Genomic DNA, 13,314 nt, shown 5'->3' on the forward strand with positions numbered 1-13,314 from the left:
ATTCTTTCCATTTCCCAGATCGGATGTTATATTAAAGAGTTGAGCTGTCTTATATTTCAGAATGCAAAAAATATAAGCATAAAAAAGTAATTATTCGATGTTGTTTGTTCTCACATTAATTACCTTATTTGAGAGGAAAATTTGCCTAATTTCTCAGAGTGCAAAAAAAAAAAAAAAAACAACAACAAAAAAAAACCACACAAACAAACTGAAACTTGTTATTTTGACACTAAAATTAAATTCTAAATGTGATTCTGAAAGGTGCTCGTCTATGAATGAAAACTCACTGGCTCGGGATTTCACAATTCTATTCTCGTATTTCTGATTTCAGTCAGTTTTAATGATGCATTTGGATGTCAAATTAAAAATCAAACCTGACTCCTGTCATGAAGTGGCTCTAAAACTCATAAAAGGTATTTCACAACACACTGAATGGCTTCCAGCTCCAAGCAGATTAGGTATGCATGAAGGAATATTTGCAGATGCTTGTTGACTGTGGACAGTCTGTACATCACCCTCTGGCTGTGCTCTCACCCTCTCGTTCCTCCTCCATGTGGCTGATGCGCAGGGCCATGCTGGCCTTCTCCTCTCTGGCCCGGTCTCGGGCGCTGGCCGCCTCGGCCACCATCTCCTGCCACTCCAGCACTTGGCTCTGGGTGTCGTCTGCACTGCCGGACTCGCTGGCCTGTGGTCAGAGGCAGGAGAACGCACACTCAAACAAAGGCACCCAGGAAGAAGCAGCTTTCCCAGTGAGATTCGTCCATCCGACCTGTGAGGCGGTCCTCTTGGTGAATTGCTCCAGGTCGGCCTGTAGCGCCCTCTGCTGCTCCTCGTAGACCACCAGCTTCGCCTCAAGCATTTCTGAAAGATTCCCATGGGAGCGTTACTAAAGAGGTCATTGAATTTTACTCATAGCATCTGTGTATAAAATCCAATTTATAAACATGTGCTGGTATTTCAAAACTCTGATATAATTGATGACCATTTTTTGCTTGCAGCTCCTCATATTGTTCTACTCTCCAGAGGTTTTCCTCTCTCTCCTCCTCCAGGGCCGTGACACGACTCCGCAGGGCGGTCAGGTCAGGTGGGGCACCTCCAGCCTTATGGAGGTAAAACAAACAGCAATCAAATCTAACTTGTCAGCCGTATATACCTGGAACCTGATGGAGTAAGCTGAAGCTGTACATTTACTGAAACAAGTACATAAAAGCTATCTGGAATCAAACAGTAGATCTCCACATAGAGGAGGCGGCTTCCAATGTCTCACCTGGCTTTTCTTCAGCTCCTCCTCCAACTGCCTGATCCGAGTCTTTGACCAAGCTTTCATCTTTAAGAACTTGGCCTCCGACCGACTGGCTTCATCGGTTTTTATCTTTGCTTGAGCTGCAAAAAAGGCGAGGCGAATCAAGGAAACTAACAATCATGTGTAGATATGATCAGACTCTCAGCTCAGAAATACTTACGAGTTGTCTCTTTTATTTTTCAAATTACAAAATGGGAAAAATTTTATTTAAAGAAGCCTTGACTATAAACAATTAAGTTATTTTATAATTGTGCTTTCACTTTCTCTACATTTAACACATTAAAGGACTGAATTAAAGCTTTGATTGGAGCCAGTCATTAACAATATTGTTACTGTTCTTTAAAATTAAAAAATAGTTCTGGATGTTCTTCCATGAGTGTGGAAATAAGAGAATAAGCTTTCTCAAGCAGCGTAGTAGACCGTTGTGGTTTAGATGTCTGACATATAAAATCCTCTAGAGTGGATCCCAACCTGAAAAACGTCCCACTCAGAGCAACATCCGATTGTATCCACAGTAGTTGATATGAGGATTATCAGCCTGAAGAAATGTAAGCTTCCCTCTATTACAGCATGTTAGTAGTAGTATCCCTGCAAATTAAGTTACTTTAGCTGAATCAGACGGATCCACACAATGCAGACAGAGCAGCTGATGGTTCATCCATCCATCCATCTTCTCCCTCTGATTCATTCCCAGGTGGTGGTGGTGTCAGTCTGAGCACCGTCACCCAGATCACATTGACCCATTAAGAACCTTCCTGCAGGTGGAGAGCCCACAGGAAGGTGGAGAGCCCACAGGAAGGTGGAGAGCCCACAGGAAGGTGGAGAGCCCACAGGAAGGTGGCGCTGGTGTGGGACATGAACCTTCTACCTTGAGATTGAGAGTCTCATTCTCTACCTACTGAGCTGGACGGGAGCGCTGATGTTTCATATTACCAATAAAACCACAGCCAGTAACACAGGCACAACTAGGGGAGAGTTTAAAAAAGAACTAATATTTCCTACAAAAAGCACCAAAGTAGTTTTTATTTAGGGAGTAGTGAAGTAAGGTCAACATTTACAAAGAAGCAATCGGTGATCGAAAGTATTCCATCTCTGTATTTTGCGCAACGTGAAATAAGAAAGGCTTCAAATAAATGAGCAAATAAAGTAAATAAAAAACACTTTGGCTTTGAAAAGACAATTATTGATTCCTTCCAGTATTTTAACAAAACTAACAAAGAGCCAACCTTCCAGTTCAGCGATCCTCTGCACGGCGGTGGGATCATCAGGCAGGTTTCTGCTCCCCGAGTCCTCCTGAGCTGCAGCTGAAGACCTCCTCAGCGCCTCCAGCTGCTCCTGGAGGTCCAGCCGGGTCTGCTCCATCAGGACCTGGTGCTGCTCGGTGATGCGCTTCACCTCGGCCTGCTGCTTTTCCATCAGGTCGCGGAGCTGCGCTCTCATCACGTGTTTCTCTGCCTCCATTTTGGACTCCAGGCTCTCTCGCTCTACTTGCAGCCGACGCAGACGCTCTGCCAGCTCCTGAGTTTGGAGCGAGCGAGGAGCAGGTACGTTAAGGTGCTGTGTGTTCATGTCAACAATAATAATCTACTCAGAAGTTCCACCTGGTTTCGTGTTACAGTTTTCATCTAATTCATGGAAGAAGCCTGATCATACCACCTTCAACTCAAGCTCATCTAAGAAACAGAAATATCAGGACGAGCCGTAGTTTTCTGCTTCTGAACTCGGATAAAAGACATTAATACATTTAACACCAAACTATTAAAGCTAAACTATCTGAATATCAGGTCACAGAAGACGGCATTGCTTTGACCTCTTGAGAAGAACTTAGGAGGATTTGACCAGCACTTCTCCTTCAAGTCCCACATTACATGAGTCTGCATGAATACTTTCTTTCACCTGGTTTATAGGAGTGTAACAATCCATCGATCCACATCCATTCATTTATTAATGATACTATCACATCGATGCACAATGACATCGATTCACATCATCATCTTTAAGATGCGCCTTTATTTTGAAATTCACGTAGCATGTCTGTACGTCGTTGTCACCATTTCCTGCACGCTCTCGCCGCCTTCACACAACGTGCACGGCGGCGTCATGGCTAGTGCGAGCAGCTCAAAAAGGAGGACATACGCTCACCTCTTGGAAATAAATCGGCGGGATGGAAAGATTTCGGAATCCGACAGAAAGACGGCTCAACAGACAAAACTCACTCCAGATGCAAACAGTGTCAGTGCGAGTTCAAATACTGGGGAAACACAACCAACTTGGCCGCGCACCTCCAGAAGAAGCACAGGCTCGTCACGCATGCTAGCTCCGCCGTAACCGTGTCTGACGTCACGGCGGCTTTGACCAGGTTCTTTCCACAAACACTGAGCAACAACTGGAAAAGAGCGATGAGGATCACAGCAGCCAGTTCATATTTCATTTGTAAAGATATGAGAGCTTACAGTGTTTTATTGTTACACCCCGACTGTTCACGCTCTTTATTTAATGCCTGACACCTGAAAGAGCTTAGAAATAAAATAGTCAAATCATATTTCAGTAGTTTTTTGTGAGTTGATATGAATGTAAATGATTGTGTGAGATGGGCTCATGACATCACTTCGTATCCATCGCAGGCTTGTGACTCAAATCGAATCGAGATCGTATCGTGACTTTGTGACATCAGCAAACATCGTGTTGTCATCCAAACATATCGACATGGTATCGTGGTGAAGCTGGTGATTTACACCTCTACTAGCATTAGGAAGACGTTTGCTCTGAGTGACGCTTAATAACCAGTATCTTCCTTTGTGACTTTGTGACTGAATTATCGCGGTTTCCTCTTTAAGTATGACACTTAGAGATTAAGTGCTTCAGCGATGATGCCGACAGGAATAACTAGAGTCTGAAATGATTCTATTAACATAAATAACTTTAATAAACAGGTACAATCATGAAAGAGATGTTATTAAGAATTACTGCAAGGAAGCAGCTCTTAGTTTCACTTTAATACGACAACACAGTCTCGGACCTTTGCTATTAAAGAAAACCTAGAGTCGGGGGTGGCTCAGGTCACCGTGGAGTAATTTCTCAGTAATGCTGCTTTGGGTTTAGACTGCTGGGAGCATTTAATCAAAGCCCTGGGCTTGAAGCTCAGAGCTTGAAGATGCTGGAGGTTTCCTCCTGGTAACAGAGATGTTCCTTTCCCCCACATTGCTGCCTAAATTCAATCATGTAGAATAGCTTGTTGTAGTTTCGTTCTCTACACTTCCTGTAACGAGCCATAAGATGGCTATGCCGTCTTTTGTACAGATCCAATTCAAAGTCAAGAATGCAACAAGCTGCCTGTCGCCAATATGATGGATATGTTTAGATTGTAAAAGGAATAAAATAAAAGTTCCAGGAAGTGTTCTCTGACCTTTATCTGCTCATCTCTGCTGTCCACCTCTCCCTGCAGGACATCGATGACCTGTGTTTTACCGCGCAGCACCTCCTCCTTCTCATGCAGCTTCTGTTTCAGAGCCTTCAGAAGCTGAAAGAAGAAGAACCAGTGGAAAATACTGTGTCACACCCAGAAATATCTACAGTATGTTATTCAGCAGCATGCTGTTGCGTAACTCCAGTAGAAGACTGTCTGTAGGAGTCTATGTCTGTTGTAAATTCAATTATATTTGAATTATCTTCTATAAAAATACTGACGATACAGGAGTGTATAATGACCAGATGGAAAAAATACAAAAGAAAAGGAAAATACACCATAATAATCTCAAGCTTTCACAAATCCTGGTACGTATATTTGGGTCACTGAAAAACTTCTTTGTGGATTATTCCTCCTTCCTGGTATATTCACTCAGACCGGTGACTGAAAATATTCATAAAGTCTTGGACATACTCAGTCTTCTAGTGTTTGTTCTTTTTTACCAGAAATTCATATTAAGTCAGAAAAGATGAATCAGATCATAAATAGGGGTCTTTTAAAATATCACTATCTTATTTATCTTCTCTGGAGTTCATTAAAAGGCTTTAAACAACATAAATGTGTAATTTATACAGTGATTGCTTCCCACAGCTATATCTCCCACTAATGTCTCTCTCTTCTTGTTTTTCTTTTTTTAATAAATTCATTTCAGACATGTGAAAACATGTGAGCAAAGATATAAACACACGCCGATGCATCTATATCCATATAGTCCATGCACAACTACACTTGCATGTAGAAACTCCTTGATGATTATATAAATAACATTTCTATTTTATGAAAATATATTTGGACAAAATAGATCATCTATATTCGAGGATACCCAGACATACCTTTATATACACAGTGAGGAACATAAGTATTTGAACACCCTGTGATTGTGCGAGTTCTCCCAATCAGAAACTATGGAGGGCTCTGAAATTTACATCGTAGCTGCATTTCCACTGTGAGACAGAATTAAAAAAGATATTCAGGAAATCACATTGTGTGATTTTAAACTCTTTATTTGTATTTTATTGCTGCACATAAGTATTTGAACAGCTGCCAATCAGCAAGAGATCTGGCTCTCAAAGACCTGTTAATCTGCCTTTAAAAAGTCCACCTCTACTCCACTTAATAATCTAAACTAGTAGCACCTGGTTGAGCTGGTTAAAGACACCTGTCCACCCCACAGTCAGTCCGTCTCCAACTGCTACCATGGAGACCAAAGAGCTGACAAAAGACACCAGAGACCAAATGGTTGACCTCCACAAGGCTGGAAAGTTCTCCGGGGAAGTTGCCAAGCAGCTCGGTGGAAATAGATCAACTGTTGGAGCAATGGGTAGAAAATGGAAGAGGCTAAAGAGGACTGTCAGTCCCCCTGGGACTGGGGCTCCATGCAGGATCTCACCTGGTGGGGGATCACAGATGATAAGAAAGGTGAGGAATCAGCCCAGAACTACACGGGAGGAGCTGGTCAATGGCCTAAAGAGAGCTGGGACCACAGTTCCAAAGGTTACTGTGGGTAGAACACGACGTCGTCATGGTTTAAAATCATGCATTGCTCACAAGGTTCCCCTGCTCAAGTCAGCACATGTCCAGGCCCGTCTGAGGTTTGCCAGTGACCCTCTGGATGATCCAGAGGAGGCAGGGAAGAAAGTCACGAGGTCAGATGAGACCAAAATAGAACTTTTTGGTCTAAACTCCACTCGCCGTGTTTGGAGGAAAAAGAAGGATGAACACCATCCCTACTGTGAAGCATGGGGGTAGAAACATCATGCTTTGGGGCTGCTTTTCCTCAAAGGGGACAGGACGACTGCACGGTATTCAGGAGAGGAGGACTGGGGCCATGTATTGTGAGATTTGGAGCAACAACCTCCTTCCCTCAGTCAGAGCATTGAAGATGGGTCGTGGATCTTCCAACGTGACAATGACCCGAAGCACCCAGCCAGGAGAACCAGGGAGTGGCTCCCTAAGAAGCAAATCAAGGTTCTGGAGTGGCTGAGCCAGTCTCCAGACCTGAATCCAATAGAACATCTTTGTAGAGAGCTGAAACTCTGTGTTGCTCAGCGACAGCCCCGAAACCTGACAGACCTCGAGAAGATGTGTGTGGAGGAGTGGGCCAACATCCCTGCTGCAGTGTGTGCAACCCTGGTCAAGAACTACAGGAAACCTTTGACCTCTGGAATGGCAAGCAGAGGCTCCGTACCAAATATCAACACTGATTTTCTCAGGCGTTCAAATACTTATGTGCAGCATTAAAATACAATTACATTATTTAGAAATCATACAATGTGAGGGGAAGGGAAAAAGTGGTCGTATTCAGACCCGGCTGAAGTCGTGCCCACGGGCCCCGGCCGCTGGGCCGCGAGCTCAAGATGTGGAACCCGCCGCAGCACAAGTCAGTATGGACGTTGACACTCTACAACTCGAGCTACTGTCCTCCCTGAAAGAAGATATTGCTGGAATCATTAAGAAGGAGCTGCAAGAAGTTCTCGGAGGTGCGCTGTCACCCACTAAGGTTGAGCTACAAGCCGTGAAACAACAGTGAGCGTGCAACAAAGTTGCTAATGATGCTAAGTGGGCTAAGCTAACGGGCACCGTGGGGGAAATGGAGGAAGTGCTTTCAGGATGAACGGACGACACAGCCGCCATGAAAACCACCATCGAGCGCCTCACTGCCAAGGTTACAATGCTTGAAGACAAATGTGAGCAGCTGGAATCAAGATCAGGCCGCAGGAAGTGAAGGATTATGGGTGGAGTAGAGGGCCCTGGCTCCACCTTACTGAAGGAAGCGATTGTGCTGGATAAGGCACCGCTTATTGATCGGTCTCATCACACTCTCAAACCTAAACCTAAACCGGGCGACCGACCACGAGCCATAGTGTGCAGGCTTCACTACCACAGTGACTGGGACCAGATCTTACGCCGGGCCAAAGAACGTCAGCGGATCAAAGTTGGAGTCGTGGTTATTCCGGTCTTTCTGGATTACACTGCCAAGGTGTCCCGGGCTCGGGCGGCATTCAACGATGTCCAGCGGCTTCTCCGGGACATCGAAGGAGTCAGATACGGACTTTTCTACCCGGCGCTGTGACGCATTACCTACAAGAATGCTGAGCAGAAGTTTACATCACCGGAGGAAGTGACAGAATACGTGAAGAGTGTGATCCCTGGGTGAGATGGATCCAGACTCATTCTCAGGGAACTTTTCATTGTAGTTTACAAGTGCCTCACTTTTATATGTGTGTGTGTATATTTATGCTTTTTGTTCGGACTCTTTTCATTTCTTGGACATTAAAAACGCCGGCCTTTTGTTTGGTTAATTATTAAGAGATTTGGGTCACGTCTGGTATTTGCACCGACTATTGCGGTTTTGAGGGTTATCAATGTAATGTAATACTTTTTTTGTTTAATTGAGAAAGGAATTTCTTCCTCTCGTTTTTTGGTTAATAGTTATTAAGATATTTTATTAAACGTTATTTGGTTGGTAAAATAATGCAGACTATATTATTCTATTTTTTTTAATTGGTGGGAGTCATGTTCACTCTCAGTGTACTTGTGTTTTTGTCTGCTCAGCATTGTCTTTGAGTTGATCCCTTCTTTACTGTGGACAACCTTTTCCTGTTGCTGTGACACTGCTGTCTCCACTGTTCTTTACTTATATGGGGACTTTGGGTGTATTTGTTCAGGGTTTGTTTGGGGGGGGGGGTCTCATCTCAGCTCACTTTGGTCACTTTGTTTTTCTTTCCATGTTTTTAAATGGTTAATCCCACTGGAGGCTCGGGCACGGCCGGGCCAGGCTCATCGCTCACATTCATTAGGTGGAATATCCAGGGCATGGGGCGTCCTGTAAAAACATCAGAAGTTGGTACCTATCTGAAACAGTGGCAGTCTCCTGTAGTGTTCTTACAGGAGACCCATCTTCAGATTAAAGATCACCACAGGTTGCAGTTTTTCATTCAGAGTTCCACTGCAAGTCAGGAGGGGGCGCTATCCTTGATTAGTAAAAAAGACCGTTTTCAGCCACTCATGTTAGAGCTGATCAAAATGGCAGATATGTGATAGTTGCTGGTATGTTGGTGCAGAAAAAGCTTCTGTTCGTCAAGGTATTTGCCCCAAACATTGATGATGCTGTGTTCTTACAGAATACTGTGTTCTTACAGAATACTGTGTCCTTACAGAATACTGTGTCCTTACAGAATACTGTGTCCTTACAGAATACTGTGTTCTTACAGAACACTGTAAAGGTGTTAGCCAGATTAATCGCGTCTCGCTTGGAGAATATTCTCCCTTTGGGTATATCCTAAGAGCAAAATGGTTTTATCAAGGGACGTCAATTATTTTTTAATACCCGCACTCTTTTCAATATAATCTATTCAAAGCAATCATCTGATTGACTTGACATCGTGGTACCCTGGACGCGGAGACGGCGTTTGACAGGGTGGAGTGGGAGTACTTGTTTGCGGTTTTGAAGAAGTTCAGATTTAATGATAAGTTTGTTTCTTGGATTCATCTTCTTTATTCATCCCGAAAGCTTCTGTTCATACTAAAGACACGGTCTCTGAATATTTTTCTCTTGGTCGAGGAACATGGCAAGGCTGTCCCTGATCGCCTTTGCTCTCTGCTCTCTGCTCTTTGCTCTTTGCTCTTTGCTCTCTGCTCTCTGCTCTCTGCTCTTTGCTCTCTGCTCTCTGCTCTTTGCTCTCTGCTCTCTGCTCTCTGCTCTCTGCTCTCTGCTCTCTGCTCTCTGCTCTCTGCTCTTGCTATGGAGCCCTTGTCTATTGCTCTGCGGTCTTCCTCCTCATTTACAGGGATTTTCTGAAATGGAACTGAACACAAATTGTCTTTATATGCAGACGATTTGTTGTTATATGTATCAAGTTCAATTCCCAAGGTTTTAGGTATTTTAAATAATTTCAGCTCCTTTTCAGGTTATAAATTGAATTTGGAGAAAAGTGAATGCTTTCCCATAAAGATTGCCGCTTGCGACATTCAGCGATCTGATTTACCTTTTAAACTTAATCCCACTGGATTTAAGTATCTCGGTATCAACGTATCATGCTCTTTGTCTTATCTCACTTCTGTAAACTTTTCTCCTCTTATTGCAAAAATAACTTCTGACATCCAGCAATGGTGACATCTTCCTCTTTCCCTCTTGGTAGGATTAATGTGGTCAAGATGAAGCTCTTACCAACATTTCTTTTTCTGTTTCAGTCGATTCCTTTTTTTTCTGCCAAAAACCTTTTTCGATTCTTTGGACAAGATTATTTGTGGTTTTATCTGGGATGGAAAACCACCATGAGTTCGTGAAACATTATAGCAACAATGCAGACTCAGCAGGGGACGTGCTTTACCCAACTTTCAATCATATTATTGGGCAGCTCACATACATAAAATCTGTTATTGGTTAAAATCATTTGGCCCCCCCTGCTGGAGAATGGAATTATCATCTTGCAATGGGACTTCAATTCCTGCACTAATTTTTACCTCTTAACCAGCAAAACCTTGGATATATACAGATAATCAGGTGGTTTCCAATACATTGAAAGTCTGGTTTCAGTTTGGTTGGGTGGCAGCCTTCTCCTTATGTCCTGTAACTAAGAATCATTTGTTTACCCCCCCCCCCCCCCCCCCCCCCCATTCAGATTCAGTATTTTCAGTTTGGCATGATAGAGGTGTCAAACAAGTCAGGAGTTTATACACATCTGGGCTGTTCGACAGCTTTACCAATTTATCTTCCAACTATAAATTACCAGGTAATCATTTGTTTCGATATTTTCAAATCCGTCATTTTGTTTCTAAATGTTTCCCTAATTTTCCCTCCCTACCTCCTGAACAGCCGTGTGAGTTTAAATAGTCCCCATCAGAGAGGCTGAGATCTAAGATCTATCATTTGATTTTAACGCTAAACAACGAATCAATAGTCAGAATTAAGAATTCTTGTGAGAGGGAGTTGGGAATACAGATCACTGAGGAGCTTTGGGATGAAGCTGTTAACAGAATTAGAACGTCGTCTTCGAGTGCTCGTCTTAGCCTGACTCAGTTTAAAGTAGTTCACAGGTTCATTTCTCCAAATCTGGGCTCTCTTGTGATCAATGTAACGGTCCCCATGTCATCTTGGCCATATGTTTTTCCTCTGTCCTTATTTATATGATTTCTGGTCCAGTTATTCTAAAACATTTCTTTGATTCTTAAAGTGAGGGTGCAGCCTTCTCCATTCACTGCCATATTTGGGATTCCTGATTCCTCATTGGCTTTAAATTCAGCACAAAGCGATATGGTGGCCTTTACATCCTTAACCGCAAGGCGCACATTGTTGTTACATTGGAAGTCCACAGGTTATCCCTCACTTTCCCTGTGGCTCAAGGACATGGTATTTTTTCTAAAACTTGAGAAAATTAAATATACAATTAGAGGATGTACAGAAAGGTTTTACCAAAGATGGCAATGTTTTTTATCTTATTTTTCAGCTCTCAATATGCTGCACAACTAAATGTGCCTGGTGTTTATTTTATTGCTTTTAATAAATTTTTTGTTTTGTATATGCAGTAGGTATTCATTAATGTGTAAATATGTATAATATACATTTGTTGTTGTACTTGCACTGAATTTAGTGTGCTGAGGAGGGAGGGTTTTTTGTTCAGTTTTTTTGTTTCCTTTTTGTTCCTGGGGGAGAAAAATCCAAAACGTGTGCTTTTTCTTTTAAAAGTAGACTTTGATGCATTGTTAGATTGGAAGTACGGAGTTAAAAGTGTGCTTTAAGGAGGTGATATAACTCCACACGAAAAGGTATGTGTACTTCATTGTAATGTCTATTCTTGGACTTAATAAAAAATAAATATATCATACAATGTGATTTCCTGAATTAGTTTTTTTAATTCTGTCTCTCACAGGGGAAATGCAGCTAGGATGTAAATTTCAGAGCCCTGTATAGTTTCTAAGTGGGAGAACTGGCAAACTAGAAGGGTGTTCAAATACTTGTGTTCCTCACTGTACATACAAACATCTAATGAACATGCCTGAAAAGGGGTATGAAGAAGTAAGATGTATTTAACCCTACCCCTTCTCCAATATTCAATAGTCATATTTTACAATTATCTCTCTGTATTGAAAACTGTAGTTTTGTATTGCAAGGCGCCGTTACCTGCTCTAAGTCTGCACTGGCATCAGACTTGGCCGCCAGCTTGAAGAGCTCCTGTTCATGCATCTGGTTAATCTCCATCAGCTGGTCGTCCTTCTGGATGATGATGTCTTTAAAGGTCTGGATCTAAACACAAATCGCCTGGTTGAAGGTCGTCATCACAAACACGGTTGATTCTTGGTGAGGAAGAGGAGGAACCTACGTTCTGCTTGTACATGTTCTCCTTCTGGGTGTACTGCTCCTTCTCCGAGGAAAGCAGCTCTTTGAGGGTGTCGGTCTGCTCCTGCAGCAGACTGTAACGCTCCTCTCCCTCTCCCACCTTCTTCGTCAGACTTTGCACCAGCAGCTGCAGCTCCTGCATCGCTCCGGCGTCCGCCGCCGCCTGTGGAGGAGCAGCTCGGGATGAGTGGCAGTCGGGAGGCGGTAAAGTCCAGGTGAAGGCGTGCGTTTAGACATTACCGTTTGTTGTGGTGCAGGTGGAACAGGTTGATCTCCAGCCAACGCGGTCTGCAGGTGGACGATATAAGCTTCCTTTTCAGCCAGCTTTTTGTCCCTCTCCGTCAGCATAGCGTCCATCTCTTCGCCTCGCTGCCGCCGCGCCTCCTGCTCTTTTCTCTACAAGATTGAGCTTCTGGTTAGGAACACTTCAGTTTGTCATCATCACTCTCTAGCTCATATGCATACGAAGCCACACAAAGTAATTGACGCCCCAGGAATATTTAGAATTGTGGAAGCAAGTTGTCCAAGGAAAAGAACAGATGTTGTCAAGTCTCCCATTAGAGAAAATAACTTGTGCTGCATGGTAAACTACCCATGTCTAAGAGCATATATACACTGATTCATGAATGAATCAAGATTTTTCCTGGACTGATGCAGTGTGAATATAAAATATTCTAATGTTGAATTTTGAAAGCAATACTTTTGTGGAGTAGATTGAACGCTGTTCAAGTTACTCTACCAGAATCCCTACTTAACATGTCCTCCATAAAGGAGAGTCTCTGTCCAGAGAACCAACCAAACCAGAACATCTCCTCCCATTCCAACCTGCAGGTTCCTAAATCCTTCACAATAAAGTCTAGAAGTTTCCAGACAAACCATCAAACTGTTGATGTTTCCTGACTGACGCCATCTTGGGAAACCTGCCCCAAGGGATTGTGGGATATCCAAGATGGCGGCAGCTCCAGCCAGAATATCAACATTTGAAAAAGCTCCAGACTTTGTCAAAGAAAGAGTCTTGAATCCTGGAGAAAGTCTGGATGAAGTGAAACTGAAGGTTTTTCCACAGAGAATCCAGATGTGCAGAGATCTAGAGGACAAACGGGATCTTGTGACACGAAGCCTCGGGAACCTTCAGGAGGTTCTGTGACGCTGAGACGTCAACAAACCAGGAATGTCCCGCCAAAATAAAATGCTGACAAGGAATTT

General features: G+C 43.1%; 1 protein-coding gene across 2 annotated transcripts in view; it reads right to left on the reverse strand.

Annotated features, from left to right (window-relative positions):
• The window catches only part of LOC308106733 (uncharacterized protein), a 56,739-nt gene that overhangs the window by 32,577 nt on the left and 10,848 nt on the right, over positions 1 to 13,314 (reverse strand). For both annotated transcript variants that reach the window (XM_080458640.1, XM_080458642.1), the window contains 9 exons: positions 12,349 to 12,504; positions 12,092 to 12,271; positions 11,893 to 12,015; positions 4,710 to 4,823; positions 2,530 to 2,821; positions 1,268 to 1,383; positions 983 to 1,100; positions 770 to 861; positions 535 to 685 (listed from right to left, as the gene is read on the reverse strand). In XM_080458640.1, coding sequence (XP_080314766.1) covers positions 535 to 685; positions 770 to 861; positions 983 to 1,100; positions 1,268 to 1,383; positions 2,530 to 2,821; positions 4,710 to 4,823; positions 11,893 to 12,015; positions 12,092 to 12,271; positions 12,349 to 12,504 — 1,342 coding nt within the window. The remainder of the gene's footprint in view (positions 1 to 534; positions 686 to 769; positions 862 to 982; positions 1,101 to 1,267; positions 1,384 to 2,529; positions 2,822 to 4,709; positions 4,824 to 11,892; positions 12,016 to 12,091; positions 12,272 to 12,348; positions 12,505 to 13,314) is intronic.

The sequence above is a fragment of the Lipophrys pholis genome (assembly GCF_963383615.2).
Source record: "Lipophrys pholis genome assembly, chromosome: 2".
Classification (NCBI taxonomy): Eukaryota; Metazoa; Chordata; class Actinopteri; order Blenniiformes; family Blenniidae; genus Lipophrys; species Lipophrys pholis.